Source organism: Panthera onca, chromosome C2 (genome assembly GCF_046562875.1).
Source record: "Panthera onca isolate mPanOnc1 chromosome C2, mPanOnc1 haplotype 2, whole genome shotgun sequence".
NCBI classification, from domain to species: Eukaryota; Metazoa; Chordata; class Mammalia; order Carnivora; family Felidae; genus Panthera; species Panthera onca.
The window spans coordinates 81,316,013-81,337,013 of record NC_138347.1 but is presented as its reverse complement, the minus strand read 5'-3'; the positions used below and the strand labels follow the sequence as shown (position 1 = coordinate 81,337,013).

Below are 21,001 nucleotides of genomic sequence, written 5' to 3'. Positions count from 1 at the left end.
ATGGAGTTGGCCTTCCTCATGGAAATCTGGCATAGTCTCCAGTTGCTTATTGAGAAGAGAGTCCACATTTCTCTCCCAGGCGTGTTTCTATACCCTCTATTCCAACACACTGCTTTCCATTGCAGAGAGTGAACGCAGCAAGAAAACATTCTCAGAAAGGCATTTTCTGCTAAGGAGAACATGAGGAGTCCACCTTCTCAGTATGCCAGTGCCATGTATGTTGGGGGTGCTGGAGAGGAAAGAGAAAGGCTGGGGTGTTCTAATTTTGGAGATTTGGAGTTAGGCAGGCCTAGGCCTGAACTCTGGCTCTGCCATTGGTAACCACACACATAATCTTGGGTAACTTTCTTCACGTGTCTGAAATTCAGGGTTTGGGGGACCAAACTGCCTTTCTCTTTGCAAGGCTTTTACAGCATTAACTGAGATAAGGTGTGTAAAGCACTATGTGTCTTGGTCAGAATAGCTATTCCACACATTATTATTGTGGTTGTTACTACTCTTTACTACTATGCAAACCATAGAGGCCCAGAGGCCTCGAACCCACCAGGAATAAGATGGGGTTCTTCTGTAAGAAGAGTGTCAGAGCTGGAAGGCCCGGGGGCCCCTCCACTAGCCCACTGATGCTGGCTCTCAGTTGGCACAGGGCCCTGCTTTGCTAAGGTGACTTTTGTGGCTGGGTCACTTGCTGCCTAGCTCATGTGTGCATGTTTAGATGAAACACTTTGGTGGCCCGAACAGCACCCAAGCGGCAGCTCACCAGGCTCTTGTGGGTCCAGGCGGAGTGTTCGCTACCTGTATGGTAAGGTGGCTGCACCCACAGGCCCTGGCCCCAAAAAGCCTTTGTACTGTAGCCTCTTCCCCTCTCCCTCTGCTCCCCTACTCCCTGTCTCCCTTCTCCTTCCTCCATCACCCCTTCTCCCTCCTTCCCCTCCATCTTTTTCCACTTCTTCTCTCCAGTCCCCTCCCCTCTTTTTTCGCCTTTGTTTTTTTCTCCTCTCCTGACTTTACTAAATGGATTATAAAGACAAACCAAAGGAGAGTCGTAAGTTCCATGCATTTACACAATACAGTCTTATGCTATTTATTAATGACCACCCCCTAGCTTCAGCAAAATAAACATTCACTAGCAAAACCCAATTAAAATCACTATGAGATGTTTTAAAATTGTGCGTGAACATTAATGATTTTTTTCTAGGGCTCAGCGGCCCATGACAGGACTCCACTAACAGGACATTATTTGTTCATTTGACTTGGGTAAGATGGAAATAGGACACAGAGCTCTTGCTTTATTTCCTGCTGTTGGACAATATAGGTGGTCCCTCAAGCCGAGAGGCAGAAGCACTTAGACTCTGCCTGGAATGGCTCAAGACGCTTCCTGGGGAAAGGGGCTTGAGGGAAGTTTACTCACAAACACAGCACAGGCCTTGCTTCCGAACGCCCATCAGCATGATGTGGCAGAAGTTGCAGTAGGTGGGTTTCTTGAAGTGTTTCATGGTCCAGGCATGTCTCCCGTCCCCCTTGGAGCCCTGCAGGGATACGAGGAATGAGATGCTGAGCAGGCAGCTCCATGCGAATGAAAGCCAGGGAGCGGCTCCTGTAGGTTTTTCTTTTTTCTAAGACTCTTCTCCTGTATGGGAAACAAGCTATTCACTTGTTTAACTGTTTTAGGGACTCTTTCAAAAGAAGCACAAATCAAAACAAAGTCCTTTGTTTTTAAAATGAGCAAATATTACACATTAGGAATGTGTGACTAGGAGTGTAGGTATGGGGGATAAAATAAGACCTCTCCTACATGGTTGGCCGAAGTGTAAGTCAGAAGAGACTTTTTATCTGTCTTCTATCTCTCCCTCTCTATCCATCCATCCATCCATCCATCCATCCATCATCATCCTTTAAATGTTTGTAACTTTTGACTTAAAAATTCCCCTTCTTGAGTTTTATCCTAAAGAAATAATTTTTGAAAGTCAGATGAACATTTTTGTGCTCTGCCAGATGTTTAATCCAGCCTTATTGAAAATTGGGGGCGGCTGGGGAGCTCAGTCCATTAAGCGTCCAACTCCTGATTTCAACTCATGTTGTGATCTCACGGTTCATGAGATTGGGCCCCATGTCGGGCTCTGTGCTGACAGTGTGGAGCCTGCTTGGGATTCCCTCTCTCCTTCTCTCTCTCTCTCAAAATAAATAAGTAAGCATTAAAAAAAATCTTTAATGAAAAATTGGAAATATCCTGAAGGTCTCAAAATTACCTGGAGGTTAGTTGTACATCCATATCATTTATCAGCCATCAAAAAGATACTAGTAAGAGTATCTAATGGCATGGGAATGTGCTCATGATACAATGCTAAATGAAGAAACTAGAATGCAAAGTGGACAATATAATCTCAGTTTCATGCAATAAGATCTTTGATGAGAAGAAATGTCACTGGGCTGTCAACAGAGGTTAGCCACTGTTAGTACTACAGGTTTATTTTAATCTCTAATTTCTCCTTTCTTCTGCATTTTTCACATTTTCTACCATGAGCATGCACCAGTTTTATAATCAGGCAAAAGTAGTTTAGTGAAAACAACATGCTTCTCTCAACTTTCTGTACACAGATAAAATAGTAAAGAGGCAGAAATAGAGAGGGTTAAACCACTTCCTCCTGAACAGACAAATCCATCCTTACCCACTAGATAAGCCGAGCCTCACATAATCACACACCCTCCCTGAGACACCAGTTCTTCCAGCTTCTAGCTCTAGGAGCACAGTCTCATTGGAGGCCGTGGCTTCAGGAGTATGTCTCCATGTATGCTGTCCCTAAACTTTTCTCATGGGCTCCATCAAAAGACTAACACCCCTGGGCTGGTCTTAAGGGCAGTCAGAACTACTGTTATAAGGTGGGGAGGGCTGGCAGTCAGGGTGCCAGACTCATACCCCAGTTCCTACTTCTGGGCACCTCTGGTTTGGGCTGGTCACAGCAGCCAGATTCATTCCTGTGCCCAGATTGTGCTCCTTATGGTCCCTAGAAAAGCCCATCTGCCTTTCCAAATGCTGGTCTCCTCCTGGGGGAAGGCTAAGCATTTTTCATCTCACCACCTCAAAATCCTGCTTGGTTCAAGATCTGAGTTTTACAGAATTACAGTCTTTTTATCTAATGATTTCCACTTTTAGTAAACAGTTTTACTAATTGATTAAATGTTTCATAAAAAGATTGATTCATCTGCTCATTTGATAAACATCTAATTCAGAGAATTTTTGTATGAATTAAATGAAATAATGTAAGTAAAGCTACTAATCCAGTGCTTACCACAGTGTGAATTAAAACTTTTATTAAGGGGTGCCTGGGTGGCTCAGCTGGTTAAGTGTCCGACTTCGGCTCAGGTCATGATCTCGCAGTCTGTGGGTTCAAACCCTGTGTCGGGCTCTGTGCTAACAGCTCAGAGCCCAGAGCCTGCTTTGGATTCTATGTCTCCTCCTCTCTCTGCCCCTCCCATGCTCATGCTCTGTCTCTCTCTGTCTCTCCATAATAAATAAACATTAAAAAACTAAAAAAAAAAAAAAAAACCCTTTTATTAAGTTTCTCTCAGTGTTAGACACTAGGGAACACAAAACAAGTGAAGTACCCATTTACCTGTCAGGAGGTAGACTTCTACCTATACAAGAAAGAAAAGAGAGAAAAAGAAAAGAAAGAAAAGAAAGAAAGAGGCCTTGGAGAAGTTGTATAAATAATCCAAGACCATAAAAAAACAAGCAACTGATTTAATAACTGGGGGTCTTGCTGGCCTGAGCCCTTTAGTCCCTCTCCCCAGCCTCTACAATCCAGGGTTTTCTTTCCTGGGCAGAAAGGAGATTACAGTACTCTTCAGCGGACCCCACTGCGCCTTCCTGTAGCCTGAATGATGGTCATTTTACCTGAAAATACCTTCATTAACTAAGCCAGCTGACTTTCCTTTTCTCAGATACTGTTTTCCTAGATACAGGATTAGAAGCGAAAGGACGGAGGGGAAGGCTAAAGCAACATTTCTGCTTGGGTTATAGCACCATCATGTGGCCTTTTCATTTCTACAGGCTGTGGGAGTAACCTCCCCGCGGTGAACCAGGGGCGAGGGTGCGGCTGCAACTTCCCCCGGACACAGCCTCTTTCTCACATGCATGTGTGCCATTCAGACATTTTCAGTGTCCACAAGTGGGTTTGGAAAGAGCCAAAGGAGCCATGTGATTTTTAAGACATTGAGGGATGCTTTCTTCAGAGTCCTGAGTATTAGATGCAAAAACTTACAATTTAGTGCATGTTTAGAATCAGATGCATAAAACTTTTGATCAATAAAAACCACATTGGCATTTGCTTTTGTCTGTCAATTTATTGATGTAAATTATGGTCTTCTACATGGCTGTTTTGGCATTTGGGGGAGATACTGGGGACAGTGTTGAAGAAATAGTCTGTCTCTCCCTCTTCCAGCCCTAAGACAGCGGCTCCATGCAGAGTCGTGTGGTGCCTTGGACTTACCAAGTCCAAAACAGAATAGAGAACAGAAATTGCTTCCTTGTGATTAAAGTGTTTCATTTTCATTCCCACATTTCAGAGAAAAAACCAGGTATGCTGGAACAACACCCAGGCAGGACTTCTACTTTGATCCACGTATTGATAGCAGAAAGTATGTCTTCCTTATCTGAGCACCTCATGTCCTAGCTCACGTGGGTTCTTGCCCATGGAATGTTCTTGATAAAGAGTCACTGAATGACGTGTGCTCCTCCGAAATATGGAGGTTAGCCTCTGGTATTAACTAGGTGTGTGTCCTTGGCAAAATCCCTTTACCTCTCTGGCCCTCAGTTTGTAAAATGAAGGGATTAGACCACGGATCACCAGGATCTTCTCCAGCTCTGACTTTTTGGGTCCTAAGGAATAAGAAGGGAGTTGCATAGCTCCTGGGTCCTTGATTTCTAGTTAGCACTTGGAAAGACCTGGACGTGCCAAGATGACTGCAGGATTCTTTGTTCTTGAGTGTTGCGAACAGAGGCTCAGGTTCTGAACTGCAGTCCTGAATTGCAGAACTGTCACCTGGAGACATTATAGGTAGTGGCAGCCAGCTATAGGCTGACCCAGCTGAATGTGCCATTCTTCTCTCTGACATTTCAATAACCTCCAAGAAGTGTTGTCCACAACTGATGCGATGGTCCTGGTAAATGCTCAATGTCACGATGTGTACTTCTGGTTTTTATCCTTCCTACCTTGTGTATGGGTATCCTTCCTACCTTTTGCATTTCCCTTGCAAAATAAGCAGACTAGGTCAGATGCAGGCGTACATTATGCCTCTATATGTATCCCCTACTCAGATCAAACTGGGAGGTTTCTCTAATACACTCCGAACTTTGTCATTTAGGTCTTTGACCAAGCTTTTCTCCCAGCCATAAACTCTCTCTTCTATCATCTTCCATCTGCCAAATCATATCCATCCTTGAGAACCAGATCCAACATCCTCTAAAGTCTTTCTACCTGATCTTTACACTCAAGGATGAGATACTAGAATCCCACATGTACTTCCGGCCAGGGCAAACAACCTCCAAGGCTTCTCCCTCTTTCTCACTTCTAAGTGTGGGAGGTTTAGCAAGCGTGGGATCTTTGGAGTCAAGTGCAAATAAACTCTGCTTCCTCCTTTGCTCTTTAGGCCCCAAATCTCACTTTTCCATCTACATAAATTGGGGGAAAATATCTATCTTATCTGGTTGATTTGGTGGTTGAATAAGATACCATCACTGAATGTCCTCCACCTTCTGACAGATCGGTAGTTTTCCTTCCCTTCCTTCTCCTTTTCTTCCTTCCTCAACTCTCTTAGCATGTTTTAACCTAACTTGTGGAAAAGATGGTATTATCCCTTGATTTCCGCCCCCCCCTTCCCGGTTGGGTATAAGCTTCTGGTGGATGAATACTATATCTGTGTCCCCTCCCAGCATTCAGAACAGTATCTTTACTTAGTTATAATTTAGAAAATGTCCTCTGTGAAATGAATGAATTATATGCCAGGCACTAATCAGTAAAAAGAGAGGACTTTTGGGCTGGCCTAGAGTATCTGGTGTGTCCATGGGGGTCTGGGGCAGAAGCCAAGGCCGTATACAGATGTTAACTTCCACGTGGAGCCTGATGCTTCTGAAAGGCAAGAGCTCTTTGAACTCAGGCTTGCTGACTTACAGAGTCATCCATGCCCAGCAGGACCAGCAGTGGGATGGTGGTCATCCCTCCGTGGACCCATTCCTCTAGAGACACAAAGCCGTCCCGGTCGTAGTCCATTCCTTGCAACATCTCCTTCAGTATCTGCAGAACCCAGAGAGCAACAATTGTCCACTTTCATCCTGCACTTCCCTGCCTCCCTCTGTCTCCTTCTTTCTCGTTTGCTCTGCCTTATCTTTGCCCTCTAATTCACAGTGAGCAGAGCAGTGAGGGGGCAAAAAGGGGTGAGGAGGCCAGTGTTCAGTGCCTGGCCCTGCCCTTCCCTGACTGTGTGGCCTTGTGCAAGCCACTCCTTTCTGGGTTCTGCTTTGCTCATCTGTAAAATGAAAATAACACTGCTATGCTTGGAGCACTGTAGTGAGGGCAAGAGAAAATGAATATAAAATGTCTAATCTAATATCTGACTCATAGGAGCCCCCCCAGTGTAATTATTATTATTAATATTACCTGGTGATTGAGAAAATCTTTAAAATTCTTTCTAGCTCTAAGTTCCTTGAACTCCTGTTATAAAAATTTAACTCCGGTGGAAAGGTTAGGGAGTATTATTAGGTATTACTATTTGAATTATGTCTTCAATTTTTCCTGTCAGAGAAGTGGAAGGTCAAGGTATAGGACCCTAGAGAAGTTGCCTATAAGAAACTAAGTCTGGGAGAGCATGCACAGTAAACATTTGTATCCAAGTCCTGAATCCTGCTTTTCATTTTGGAGGCTCACGTGGACGTCACCCCTTGCTTCTGGAAACTCACAGGCCTCAGCTCCGTGGGATCCCACTCCAGATACTGGGCAACGTGAAGCATCTGGCTGACAATACGATCCATCTCCTGGAAAACATCAAGAGGAGAGAACCACTGAAGATGTGTTTTCGAGAGCAAGTCTCAAAATCCAACCCCCAGCGAAGCTCCTGGGCAGGGGCGGAGCACAAGAAGCAACAGTGTAACTGTTCTGCTCTTTATTTATGCCTTGACTACAAAGGTCTATGGAGAGTAGATGCTCAAAGAAGCACAGAACATGGATATGTCAGAGGTATGGAGAAAGCTCACTGAACACCGACCTCCTCCTGGACCCACCTGGACTCACCTTTTTCCCCAATCCTGTGCTTTGACCCAGCATAGAGGGTACCCATGTTTTCCCCTTCTTTGTGACTGTAGCTCCCTAAATATTTATAAGCCAACACAATTCTCTCCTGTCTATTTTATCCCTCCTCATTCCCATAGCTTTAAAAAAATTTTTTTTTAACGTTTATTTATTTTTGAGACAGAGAGAGACAGAGCATGAACAGGGGAGGGCAGAGAGAGAGGGAGACACAGAATCTGAAGGAGGCTCCAGGCTCTGAGCTGTCAGCACAGAGCCCGACGCGGGGCTCGAACTCATGGACCGTGAGATCATGACCTGAGCCGAAGTCGGACGCTTACCCGACCAAGCCACCCAGGTGCCCATCCCATAGCTTTAGCAACTTGGGATCCATCTATACCCCTCAAGGGTCGGTTTCAGTTGGATATAGGGCCACTATGTTGGTTGTAGCTCAGGCACTATGATTTAGGTCACTTGGGGCATCTCCTCTGTTTCCTTTGCATCACATCCAGCCCTAATCCCAGGGCTCTGTGAATAGGAAATTTATAAGGGCTACATTTGCCTGGTGAGTGAGCCTTTTGTTTAGTACCAAGACCAGGCTTTATTTAAAACCTCACAGAATTGTTGGACGCTAATGAATTAGTACACCCAGTGTTGCACAGAAACACAGTGGACTGAGGAGGGGTTTGCATCTCTTGGGCACCATCGAAGATATTCAAAGTAAGATTGATCTGGGGAGACACATTGGTGAACCGAAGCAAAGTTCAAAAGTGTTACCTCTAGGGGTGCCTGGGTGGCTCAGTCATTTAAGTGTCTGACTTCAGCTCGGTCATGATCTCATGGTTCTTGAGTTTGAGCCCCACTTCAGGCTCTGGGCTGACAGCTCAGAGCCTGGAGCCTGCTTCAGATTCTGTGTCTCCCTCTCTCTCTGCCCCTCCCCTACTCGTTCTCTCTCTCTCTCACACACACACAAATAAACATTAAAAAAAAAATAAAAGTGCTACCTCCACCAGGTAGAATGCTGGGTCAAAATAAGCCATCTAAAGCCCAGCAGGGTTTTTAAAAATTGTATTTTATTTAAATTAAAAAAAATCCATCACAAAACTGCAGATGAGGCAGTAAATTGGGATAAGGAAGTGGGCAGAACAGTGGAGACAGGGCTCAGCAAAATTTCCAAAGAAAAAGAGCTTGGAGATCTAGCTGGCTCCAAGATTCATTGATTAATAAAACAATGTGATTCAGGAATCTAATTCAGAGAATTAGATTCAGTCTCGGCCTGTGTGAATGGGTGGGCATTTTCAGGAAGCATAGTAGGTAGATTTTAGGAAGACCTTGTTCCCCTGATGTCTACCCTGGTCAGGCCACATGTGGATACTTAAAGAGTCATGGAGGAGTGGGTTAAGTTCTGTGCCACACTTTAAGAAAGGCACTGACAGAGGCACCTGGGTGGCTCAGTCAGTTGGGCATCTGACTTCGGCTTAGGTCATGATCTTGCTGTTCACAAGTTTGAGCCCCATGTCAGGCTCCGTGCTTACAGCTCAGAGCCTGGAGCCTGCTTTGGATTCGTTGTTCCCCTCTCTCTTTCCCCCTCCCCCACCTGTCCACTCTCTCTCTTTCTCTCTCAAAGATAAATAAACATTAAAAAAAAAATGAATAGCACTGACAATCCAGAGCTTGGTCAGAGTGGTTATTTAAGCCTGCCTTATGAGAAACAGTGTGGAAATTGTGGAATTTGAGCTTAGAGAAGATCTTCGGGTAGATATGACAGTATCTTCAGAAACTGAAAGGCCTATTGTATAGGACTGGTATTCCACTGGTCAGCTGTCTTGGTCAGCTACCCAGGGCAGAAGTAAGCAGAGGACTGTAGGGAAGGAGTTGAAGCCTGGCCTGTTTTGACCTCCCTGCTGGGTTGGGGGAAGGGGAGGGGAGCAAAGAATCCTGTTTTGTGTAGAAAATTTCTCTGGCAGACTAGAGGTGCCTTTTGTGCAGAAAGGACGCCCTCTCTAACAGTGCCCCCAGCAGTGCAATGGCTGTCCCAAGGGAGAAGGTGAACTCGCCATTCCTATGAGCTTTCACACACAGCCTGAGTATCCATCTTCCAAGGATCCTCCGTGGGAAGTTGAATCAGATATTTCTATTGGGACTCACTTCCATCTACCAATGCTGCCTTCTAAATAGATCTGGAACTTCACCACTTCTTACCAGCTGCAATGCTTCTACCCTGGTGCAAGCTACCATCATTTCTTGTCTTGTCTATTCCAACAGCCTGCTCACTGATATCTCTGCTTGAGTCCATACAGTCCGGTCTCAACAGAGCAGCTGGAGTGACCTGGTAAAACTGAAGTCATGTCACCCCTCTGCTCAAAATCTCCAGTGGTTCTCCACCTCTCCAGAGTAAAAAGACAAACTTTCCCAGTCACCTATATGGCTTGGTATGTTTTACAGACTCTCCCCGCAAGCACCCCTGGCCATCACTTGTCTGATCTCATCCCCTACTATCTCTCACTTTGACCTCCTCACTCTTCTGCTCCATCACTCTGGCCTCCTCATTAATCCACCTACATTCCAAGCCCCCTGAGGACCCCTGCACTGAGGCTCCCTCTGCCTGGAAGGTGCTTCATCTGGATATCTCCAGGACTTACTTCCTCACCTCCTACCAGTCCCTGTTCAAATGCTCCCTGGTGGAGACCTTCCTTGGCTCCTCAAGCTAAACCTGCAGCCCCTTCCCCCCAGCACTTCCTTCCCTCCTTTATCTGTCTTCCAGTACACACATCTCTCTAACACGTATCTTGCTATGCTTTGTAGTGTATGTGCTTGCACGATGATGAAAGTTTCACGAGGGCATGGATTTCTGTCCATTGGCTTCACCGATGTATCCCCGGTGCTCGACGTGTGGCAGACACTCAACAAACGTGTGTCGATCCAATGCCTGAGTGTCTGTGATTCTCTGGCTGTTCCCTGGCAGGACACAACCCACAGCATTGCGATGTGGCTGCAGGAATGTCTTAAAGGCACCCTGGGGTTTAGAGGATGTTAGGATGATTTAGGTGGTCTAACGGACTTGTTTCCTTCCTTCCCCGTGGGACTGGTCTGACTCAGCCCCATGCCCCTCGCCCTCACAGCCTTTCTGTTAAGGAGTCCTGTCTCTGACACTGCTGGCCGTGAGCATGAGGCCTGTCTGATTCTTTTTGCCTTCTCTCCTCTCTGCTTTCTTCCTTCTCCATCCTTCCTTTCACCCCATGATCCTGTCCTATCCCTGCCTATTCCCGAGGGAGAGTGGGGGCGGGGCTCAGGCTTTCCCAGGTTCAATGGGATGGGACCATGTGCTCCGATCAGGAAGAACCAGACTCATTGAGCTAATACCCCGGGCACAAGAGGAAGACTAGGAAGTTAAACTAGATAAGACACTAAAGCATCTCCCCATTTTGAGATTTTGTGATCCTGGGCTTCTAAAATGAAAAGGCCAGGTGGAGTTCACTCCCCCTCAGGCTGCTGCTATTCGAAGTGGTAGTGTGTGTGGGGGAGGAGTTCTACCATGACTTCTGTAGCCCATATTGACACACTGCTATTTCCATAAATATGGAACTGGGAATTTTTACTCTTCCTCTACTCGCTCCCCTCTCCGTGAGATTTTCTTGGTTTCAGGAGGGACATTTGGAGGGAGAACTTACCGCCTGGTCCAGGAGACCGTTCTCATCTGAATCATAGAGACGAAACATGACTGCAAGAGACACAGAGGTGAGGCTCGAGGTGTCCTCTGGGCACCAGGGACGAGCTGAGACTCTGATGCTGTCAGTCTTTAGATGAGTTCTGTCACTGGGGCGAAGGCTATTGCAGCCAGGTTACCCACCCTCCCAGGCGCAGAGTTTGACTTCTTACAGACAGGGTGGGAAGAGGGTGGAGAACCAAGCCGTCTGGCTTCCGGACCTGTCTAACCAATAACTGTGGCTGATGAGATCCAGGTCACGGTATGATTCCTGGTCGAGCATGCGTATCTTGCAGTATCACTGGAACATGACTCAAAGCAAATGCTCAGCTGATGGTGGGTAGAGGCACCCAAATTATAAATGGGATACTGCTTCCGTTGCACACGGAAAGGGTGTGGATTTAGGCAGACTCACATCTTGGCCTTGTCCTACCATCCCGGGCATCAAACAAGTCATTTAACTTTGTTTGGCCATGTTTGTTTATTTGTAAGATGGAGACTGTGATGTTTTCTTTCTCCTAGGTTGTTTTTTTTTTTTTTAAATGAGGATTAACATGTAAACGATAGGCCAATTTTTGTCTCCATAATAATTTTTAGTTTTTCTAAATAAGATATAAACATAAAGTGTAAAGATATATACAAAACAATAAATATCTTAAAACCTTTAAAATGTTCATAAAAGAAACATGCCAAGTAAGACTACATACATAAAGTAAATATTTTTGCTGGCCTTTTCAATACTTAGAAAGGCTTTAGGAGAAGATTTTTGACAACGTAGCTCTCCTTAAAAAGATACCCAGAGAAGTTTAAATTGACGTGTTCTTTCTCTTAACATCCCCATAGCAAGCAGAGAAGTTCAACATTATTTTATTAACCTCATGATTTCAGGCCAGCTATGATTACTCCAAAAATCGATATTATGACATCTAAATGTTTTTGACCTCATTAAAGATTTTAGAAAGATTGAGCTTATATAATACAGACTTCTATTCCTGTGCCCTATTCCTAAGTCTCACAGTGCTTGGAATGTAGAAAGCACTCAACAGATATTATTCATTTTTCTTTCAATAATGAACATTTATATATGGCATTTAATAAGTACGATGTACTCTCCTATGCAGTTTATCGTTACTACTCATTTAATCCTCATTACCACCACTACAGAAGCTACTGTATTTATTTTTCTGAAACGTCAACATGTTATTCAGAAACATCCTCTATCATGTTCTAGCTGTAGGGAGGTGATGCAGGATAAGGAAGATCTGAGAGAGAAATTTGGGCAAAGTACTAAATTTTCATTTATTTTGGTCATCTAAAAGGTAGGGATCCTGTCTGTGATCTCAGAAGTAAGCAGAGTGGGGAGCACAGCTGAACACGTCTTCATTTTCCTCCAGTTCTAACTTCATCAGGCCTGCTTTCTCTGTGGAGCCTCCCCTAACTGCCCCTTCCTCCACATACCCACTCTGGACCTCTCAGCATGTACCCAAAGGTGACAACACTCCTGCTAAGTTGTCTGTGTGTTGCTACATCTTTCTGTATGTTTTAATATCCCTGCACTTTGTGCTTGTTCAGCTGTGTGATCCTGGTAGGAGCTGAGGTTCTTTAAAAGTAGGATCGTGGCCTTGGGATTCTCCGTGAAACTTCAGAATGTCCTGGTCAGAGGAACTCGGCATATGAGGCTGACTCACCAAGCAGATAAAGAAGGACAGACCTTCCCACGACTGTTGCTCCCAGACCCTGGGCAGGGGCAACTCTTAACACAGAGCTCTCTTGGTCCTAATATGCACTGATAGTAGAACTAGAAAGTGTAAGCACTCAGTTTTTCAGCAGCATGGCCTTGGGCAAGTCATTTACACTTTCTGCGCTTTCTGACATGTCAAATGAAAACAATCACACTGACCTAGGGTTATTGTGAGGTTAAAATGAGATAATGTATTTAAAATGATTAGCAGAGGGGTGCCTGAGTGGCTCAGTCAGTTAAGCGTCTGACTTCAACTCAGGTCATGATATCATGGTTGGTGGGTTTGAGCCCCGTGTCTCAGGCTCAGTGCTGACAGCTCAGAGCCTGGAGCCTGCTTCCAATTCTGTGTCTCTCTCTCTGCCCCTCTCCCACTCATGCTGTCTCTCTCTCTCTGTGTGTCTCAAAAATAAATAAATGTTAAAATAATTAAAAAAATAATAAAGTGATTAACAGATATAAGGTGTTCAACAATGAAAATTATTATTGTTAATGTATTGATAAAAGGTATGAGTTCAGGCTATAATTTCCAAAAAGATACATGTTTGGTTATTAAAAAGGAAAGCGTAAGTTGTTTTCAGTCATTAAAATCAGGGGAAGATTTGAATTTATTTGGTTTCATTAAAAAAACACAAGTAAGATTAAAAACTCAACAGGCCAAATGATCTGCAACAAAAAATTACAAGGAAAAAAATAAGCAGAAGATTAAAACAGAAGAAACATAAGAAGCAATGGCAATGTATAGACCAAGTTTGGATCCTGAGTCAAACAACTAAAAATATATAAGATAACTGGGAAAATGTGAACACTGGCAATATTTGATATATAAACGGTGAAATGAAATCAAGTCACTTATGTCAAGGGGTTTTAAAATGGAGCTGGGAGGTCATCAAGTAGATGGGCCCTACCCACATCCTAACTGGGTGGAACTGTGAACTCTGACTTGGGCCAAACTTCAAATATTCCAAGGACTCAATTCTAATACCTGTAACTTGCTACAGTAAGAGTCTGCTTAGTGACAGCCTTAGTAACCAATTATATTCAGTCAAGATTCGTCTTCTGCCATCAACACCAATAAAAAAATTCTCTGTAAACAACATATACAAGCATTCCCTTTTGTCTTTAAAAACCCTCAACTTCTGTTCCCTCGGAAGGGCACTATTTGGCTTGCTGCCCAAATCTGTGTTCCCTGAACTGCTATTCTGAGGCCCTAAATAAGTGCTTTTGCTCTTATACTGGCCCTGCCTCTTTTCTCTCTGAACAGACAATAGTAAGGAGTCATTGTCTTTCAATGTGATAATGGTGCCGTGGTTATATTTAAGAAAAAGTCATATTTTTTGAATACTGAAATATTCATAGGTGAAATTATGTGATGTCTGAAATTTGCTTCGACATTTCCTGGGGCAGAGGGAATGCATGGGAGGTATAAATAAAGCATGATTGATTATAAATCAGTAATTACTGAAGGTGGCTGATGGGTACATGGAAGCTCATTGTACTTTATACTTTTATCTACGTTGGAAATTTTCTATAATAAAAAGTTTTTTAAAATGCAGTTTCTTGGGGTGCCTGGGTGGCTCAGTTGGTTAAGCGTCTGACTTCGGCTCAGGTCATGATCTCGCTGTTTCCGAGTTCCAGCCTTGCATTGGGCTCTGTGCTGACAGCTCAGAGCCTGGAGCCTGCTTTGGATCCTGTGTCTCCCTCTCTCTCTGCCCCTCCTACACTCATGCTCTGTCTCTATCGCACTCAAAAATAAATATTATCGAAAGAAAAAAATATATATAAAATAAAATAAAATAAAATGCAGTTTCTTTCTATTGCCATTACAAAGACCCAGTCTGAGAGCCACTAGTATGAAAACATCTTTCACATCCTCTCTGGTAACTATGAACAAATATAAGGCCTCAAACTCAAAGTCCAGCTGAATCTCAGAAATAATTGGACATTTCACTTTAAACACTAGCCAAAAGAGACATAAATCTGCTATATTTGCTACCAAATTGGCACTTAAGGCTTGCAATTGTTAACACCTCAAAACCGTGGGTGGTTAGTGAACTGTTTCACTTTGGTTTGGGCGAGGGTTAACCTTTGCCAGATACTTCCCTGTTAATGTTTCAGTTTTGTTGACTCATCTTATTATTAACTGGAATTTTGACTTTTGCTATGATGTGTTATGTTTTTCCCTTTAATGTCTACTAAAGTCCCAAAAAGAGCCAAAACAATACATCTTTTTTAACGAGGTCCTATTGTCTTCTGTTTTTAAAAGTCTGCCTGTAGGCTGATGGAGGCCAGTGAGCCCAACCCTGCAGTGAGTCTTATTAGGAGCCCGCCGGCTGTTTCAGCTGCTGTGGGCTTTCCTTTCTGCCACCAGATATTATTCCCTCCCTGAAACCAACTTTAAGGAGCATTGTGAAACCAAGATCAACTCCCTTACCTAACTAGCTGTTTCTCTCTAGAGGCCAAAAAAATGTGGCGTAGGGGTGGGTGAAGAAATGAAAATAAGTTTTAATGAGATAGAGACTGATTAATTCTCAAGAAAAAAAAAAAAGATTCCCTCATAAAGAGTTGTTTGGGCACAGAACAGGAGAAGGAAGACAAATACTGAATATCCTCCCTTGAAAAATAAGAGAAGGTGGCAGCTTTTTGGTTGGAGGCTTTCAGGAAGTTCCTTCAGCAAAGAAGGGGAGTCTTGACCCCTTGTAGAGACTTCTCCCCTTTCCAAATCCTGGTTCTCAATACCAAGGTCTCAGATGCGCTTCCCACTCTCCATACAACTGGTTCTGGTCCCAACGTGGATTCCAGGAAATGTTCAGATCACTGTTGGTGACAGGACAGAAACATCTTCCCCAAGCAGGCATCACCAGTACCCATGATCCCAGATCAATCTCCGTCTGACATGTTTAGAAGGAAGAACAAGACACTACATCTTCCTCTAGGAAAAACTTGAAGCCCCTTGACAGGGTGGACACTTACATTCCAGCTTATCCTGAGGTCTCCCCGTCTCTAGCAGGGACAGGTAACACACGACATCCTTCAGGTACACTATAGGGGATTCTGAGCCTGGAGATGGAACAACAGGATTTCCCAGGAGGGTTGCAGCCACTTGGTCTTTTGCTGGCACCTGCTTCTCGGTGATCTTTGATTCTGCAATAGGCAAAAGGAAACCATCCAACGGCACTTAACGTTTAGTAAATATTAAACCTTGTTTGTTGCTCCATCATTTTCTTGGTAGAGAAAGTGTTGGTTACTTAAATATGATCAAATCAGTGGTCCTAGAAATCCAGTTTGTAGCATTCATACTCTCTGAATGGAGCCCATTCTGACACTTTTAAGAATCTCTATCATTGTAAGAAATTCACCTATACCCTGTGAATTTTCAGAAAAGATGAGAATGATTTTTAGTAATATCAATACCCAACAGGTAAATGTCATTTTGCCTAATTTTTTGGGAACACTTACTCAATTTGTAGAGTTACTTTTGGCTGGGATTCCAAAATCCAGACAATTGGTCACATACCAGTACACCTTTTTACGGTTTTCTTCTCAAATACATTCAAAGATAAAGAAAAAGATGAACATTCAAAAGAGAAAACTGGGATCAACAATCGACAAATTTCCAGGCACTCGGAAGAATTCTGACTAGCCGCAAGCCTAATCTATTGGATTAAGAAAATGCAGAAAGTGGTTTATCATACCACAGGAATACGGTAAGTTATCCCTCTGGAGTTTTCCTTCTTTTAGGTTGGAAAACTCTGTCTTTCTTGTCTTCTAATCCAGAAATATGAGGTTATTGTTAATGAGAAAACTGGGCACCTATATTTTACTTTTCTCAAGGCACTTTAAGGGATATCTCTCTTCCCCCCAGCCTCTCTAGATCCATGCCCATAAGAAATGATCTCTTAATAATTTCCAGAACGAGGGTAAATTTGCAGAAAACACAGGGAAAAGTAAGAGGAAGACTGGTAGTGAAAAATCCACTTAGGTGTTGTGCCACTAAGTGGTGGAGGTCTGAAGATATAGACAGAGGGAGAGACAGCCCTGATGTAATGGCTGCTTCCAGTAATGGAAGGCAATGCAACCGGTATACTTTTTATTCAGAAAGCCAAAGTGCCAAGCAAAGGCAAACAGTTCCTATCAGTCCAGTAGAGCTGTGCAACATGAAAGCCTACCTTATGAAACAGAGCTATAAAACAAGGACAGGAAACTCCATCCTGAAGTCTCAGAAAACCAGATCTTCAGAAACAATTTCCTACTGGACAAGAAAGACCCTCAGGAGGTTGAGAGAAGATATGTTAAATTGGAGCAGAGAGCCTCAGGGGTGAGCAAGGTGGGATAAAAATACAATAGGGTGAAATAAAAATAAGGATAGTAAGATGGGGGAAACTGCAATAAAATTACATATGCAACACAAGTATTAAAATCAGCACTGGAGGAAAAGTTATGAAAAAACATAACCTATAAGACAACTGTGAGAAATCCTTTGCACTAGGTAGCCCATTATACCTCAAGTTACTGTTACATCCTCAGATTATCCATCCATGAAAACACTATTATAATGACTTCTGTTTTGACTAAATTGGAGTAACACGACCAAATTTATCCTTCTACTGAAACAAAAAACTGGACAAAAGATATGAAACAATGGGCACTGAACGTGGTAGCACCAAATGGTGATCCCAAGAGACAGAATACAAATGAGATGATCCCCATAATTGCCACATCATACTGTTCAGAAAGAGTTTCTAGGCTGTAGCACTGGTAGGTGGAACCCAGGAAGATTCTGGAAGTCTCTCTGAGCTGAAGAGATAGAGCTTGAAGCCTGGGGAGCCCAAGGTGGCTAGAGTTCACAGAGCAGAGCACCAAAGAGGAAGAAGCTGCACAGAGAGAACTCCAGAGGTCTACAAAGGGTACTCTGTGAATAATCAGTGGAGAGTTCCGTTCCATTATTCAGCTGAGTAACAATGAGTACAGATGTGCGAGGAGACTACTGGAGGCTGGAGAAAGAGTCAGTATTAGAGGGAACAGTCCCTGGAATGCACAGAGAGCCAGGAATAGTGTCTATTCTCACCAACTAAGGTAGAAACCCCCATAACTCATGAATCATTGAGTACAGTACTCAGAAGAGTTTTGTTTTGATTGTTGGGTAAAATTAGCAAATGCCTTTCTGGTCCTGGCTAACAAACCTTTAAAAGCTTGACCTGAAAAGGTCAAACTATTTCCAAGTAGCCTAACTGTGCCCCAAAACAAAGCTCAAGAATTTTTATGGGAATATCAAAATATCCAATACCCAATGATGTAACATTTTCAATGGCTGGCATTTAATAAAAAACTGACAGGTATGCAAAGAAGAAAGGAAATATAAACAATAATAATGAGAAAAAGCAATTGAAATGACACAGATGATATAACAGACAAAAGCTTTAAAATAATTATTACAACTGTATTCCATATGTCCAAGAGGCTAGAGGAAAGATAGTACACTTTAAGTAGGAATATAAAAGATATTTAAAAATGCCTGTCTATATCAAGTGTCTAGATATGATGCGTGAAATGAAAAAAAAAATGCACTGAATAGGACTTAGAGTGGATTAGACATTGCAGAAGAAAAGATTAGTCAATTTGAAGCACAGCAAAAGAAACCATCCAAAAAGACTAAAAAAAGAAAGAAAAAGAGCATCATATTGTGAGCTGTGGGACAACTTCAAGTAGTCAAATAAACATGTAGTTGGAATACCTAAAGAGGAAAGAAAGAAGTAGGAAAAAATTGAAGAAATAATGGCTAAAATTTTTCCAAATGTGTCGATATTTGATAAAAGCAATAGAACCTCAGATCCAAGATTCTCAATGAACCCCAAACACAATAAATATAAATAAAACTACATCAAGGTGGGTTGCCTAGGTGGCCCAGTTGGTTAAATGTCCGACTCTTGAACTTAGCTTAGGTCTTGATCTCATGGTCGTGAGTTCAAGCCCTGTGTTGAGCTCTGCACTGAGCATAAAGCCTACTTTAAAAACAACAACAACAAAACCCCCCAAAGCTACACCAAAAACATCATAATCAAACTGATTAAGATCAATGATAAAAAAAATCATAAAGGAAGCCAGAGGAAAAAAGGCACATTATGTAGAGAGAAACAAAGATAAGAATGACAGTAATTTTCTCATTGGAAAGAAAGTAAGCTGAAAGTCAGTGGAACAACATCTTTAAAACACTAAAGGAAAAAAAATTGTCAACCTAAAATTCCTTACTCAGTGAAATATCTTTAGAAAAAAAAGGCAAAATAAAATTTTTTCAGATGTACAAAACTGTATAGAGCTGCACTACAAGAAGTGGTAAAGAACATCTTTTTTGTAGAATTATATCATACAGAAACTTAGATTTACACACAAGAATAAAGAGCACTGAAACCGGTAACCACATGGGAAAATATAAAAAAATATTTTTCTTATTAGTTAAATCTCCTTAAAAGATAATTAACTATTAAAGCAAAAATAATAACAATGTGTTGTGCAGTTTATAATTTAACATATGTAGAAGTAAAATGTATGACAACAATAGCACAAAGGCCTAGATAAGAAATGGAGATATATTGCAATACATTTCTTATAGTATATGCAAAGTGGAATAATATTACTTGAATGTAGACTATGATAGTTAAAACAGTCACTATCTTAAACTATATTTAACATAGTTAAAATAATATAACAAAGTTATAGCTAATAAGATCAAAAAGGAGGCAAAATGAAATCATAAATAATTCAATTAATTAAAAGAAAACAGAAAAAGAACAAAAGGGGAAGAAAGGACAGATAGGAAAAAAAGAAAACAGATAGCAAGATGGTCCCTTTAAACCTAACCATATCAATTATCACAGTAAATGTAAACATTCTAAAACTCTAACTAAAAGGCAGAGATTGTCAGATTAGATAAACAACAACAACAAGAAGAACAACAACAAGACCCAACTACATGCTTCCAATAAGAAAGGCAGTTTAAATATAAAGCCAGGGGCGCCTGGGTGGCTCAGTCGGTAAAGCATCCGACTTCAGCTCAGGTCATGATCTTATGGCTCGTGAGTTTAAGCCTGGTGTCAGGCTCTGTGCTGACAGCTCAGAGCCTGGAGCCTGCTTTGGATTCTGTGTCTCCCTTTCTCTCTCTGACTCTTCCCCACTCATGCTCTGTCTCTCTCTCAAAAATAAATAAACATTAAAAAAATTTTAAGTATAAAGACACAAATACATGAAAAGAATGGAGAAAGATACCATTTTAACTATAGTTAACTAGAGTTGCTACATCAATTATGAACATAATTCTAATAAAGTAGATTTCAAAGCAAAGAGTATTACCAGGAATAAAGAGAATCATTTCATAATGCAGAAGTCAAATTATCATGAGAACATAACAATCCTAAACATTCCACTCCTAGATCTTTACCTAAAAGGAATGAAAGCTGCCCACACAAAGAGTTGTACAAGAATATTCACGTTGTATATGAAATAGTCTCAAACTGGAATCAACCCAAATGTCCATCAATAGATGAATGGATAAACAAACTGTGGAATATCTACTTATATACTAAAATACTAATCAGCATTAAAAATGTGTTAATTGTTGATGCACATGACAACATGGATACATTTAAAAATTATTACGCTGAGTGAAAGAAGCCACACCAAAAAGTGTACACACTGTATGATTCTACGTATATAAAATATGGAAAATGCAGTCCGATCTATGGTGACAGCAAGCAGATCAGTGATTGTATGGATCTAGGGGTGGGTGGCTAGGGAGGGTGGGAGAAAGAGACTATAAAGAAACTTTTGGGGATGACACGGTACTAGTTTTATAGATGTATACATATGCAAAAACTTACTAATTATACACTTGAAACATGTGCAATTAATTTTATGCCAATTAGAGCTCACCAAAGCTGTTTTAAAACATTATTACAGCCTTTTACAAAGATCTTTGGGTTACTAGGACTGTGATTGGATCTGGAGCCACTGTTCTAGTCTATGAGGTGTACTGTTCATTCCAGTCATGGAAATGCTGGGGAGCAGAACGACTGAGAGGCACATAGTCCTACTAACGTTTTCCTCCTCAAGCTACCTTATATGAAATACCCCTAACCCACAGTCATCTAAGTACATCCCTCAAGGGCCATCAGTAGTCAAAGACTAACACCCTCTTCCGGATTACATAGGTTCTGTCTAGGTGCCATGTCATAAACCCTTTTGCTTGAGTGTTCTTAGGCAGACCTGACTTATTCCACCTTTTGT

The 21,001-nt window shown here is 42.2% G+C and overlaps 1 protein-coding gene across 8 annotated transcripts in view; it reads right to left on the bottom strand.

The window, feature by feature from the left end:
* Window positions 1-21,001, bottom strand: part of DGKG (diacylglycerol kinase gamma) — a 213,062-nt gene that overhangs the window by 124,375 nt on the left and 67,686 nt on the right. For 7 of the 8 annotated variants that reach the window (XM_060639458.1, XM_060639460.1, XM_060639462.1 and 4 more), the window contains 5 exons: window positions 15,695-15,865; window positions 10,949-10,998; window positions 6,953-7,027; window positions 6,168-6,290; window positions 1,409-1,526 (listed from right to left, as the gene is read on the bottom strand). In XM_060639458.1, coding sequence (XP_060495441.1) covers window positions 1,409-1,526; window positions 6,168-6,290; window positions 6,953-7,027; window positions 10,949-10,998; window positions 15,695-15,865 — 537 coding nt within the window. The remainder of the gene's footprint in view (window positions 1-1,408; window positions 1,527-6,167; window positions 6,291-6,952; window positions 7,028-10,948; window positions 10,999-15,694; window positions 15,866-21,001) is intronic. The other variant, XM_060639467.2, reaches the window with a different exon arrangement.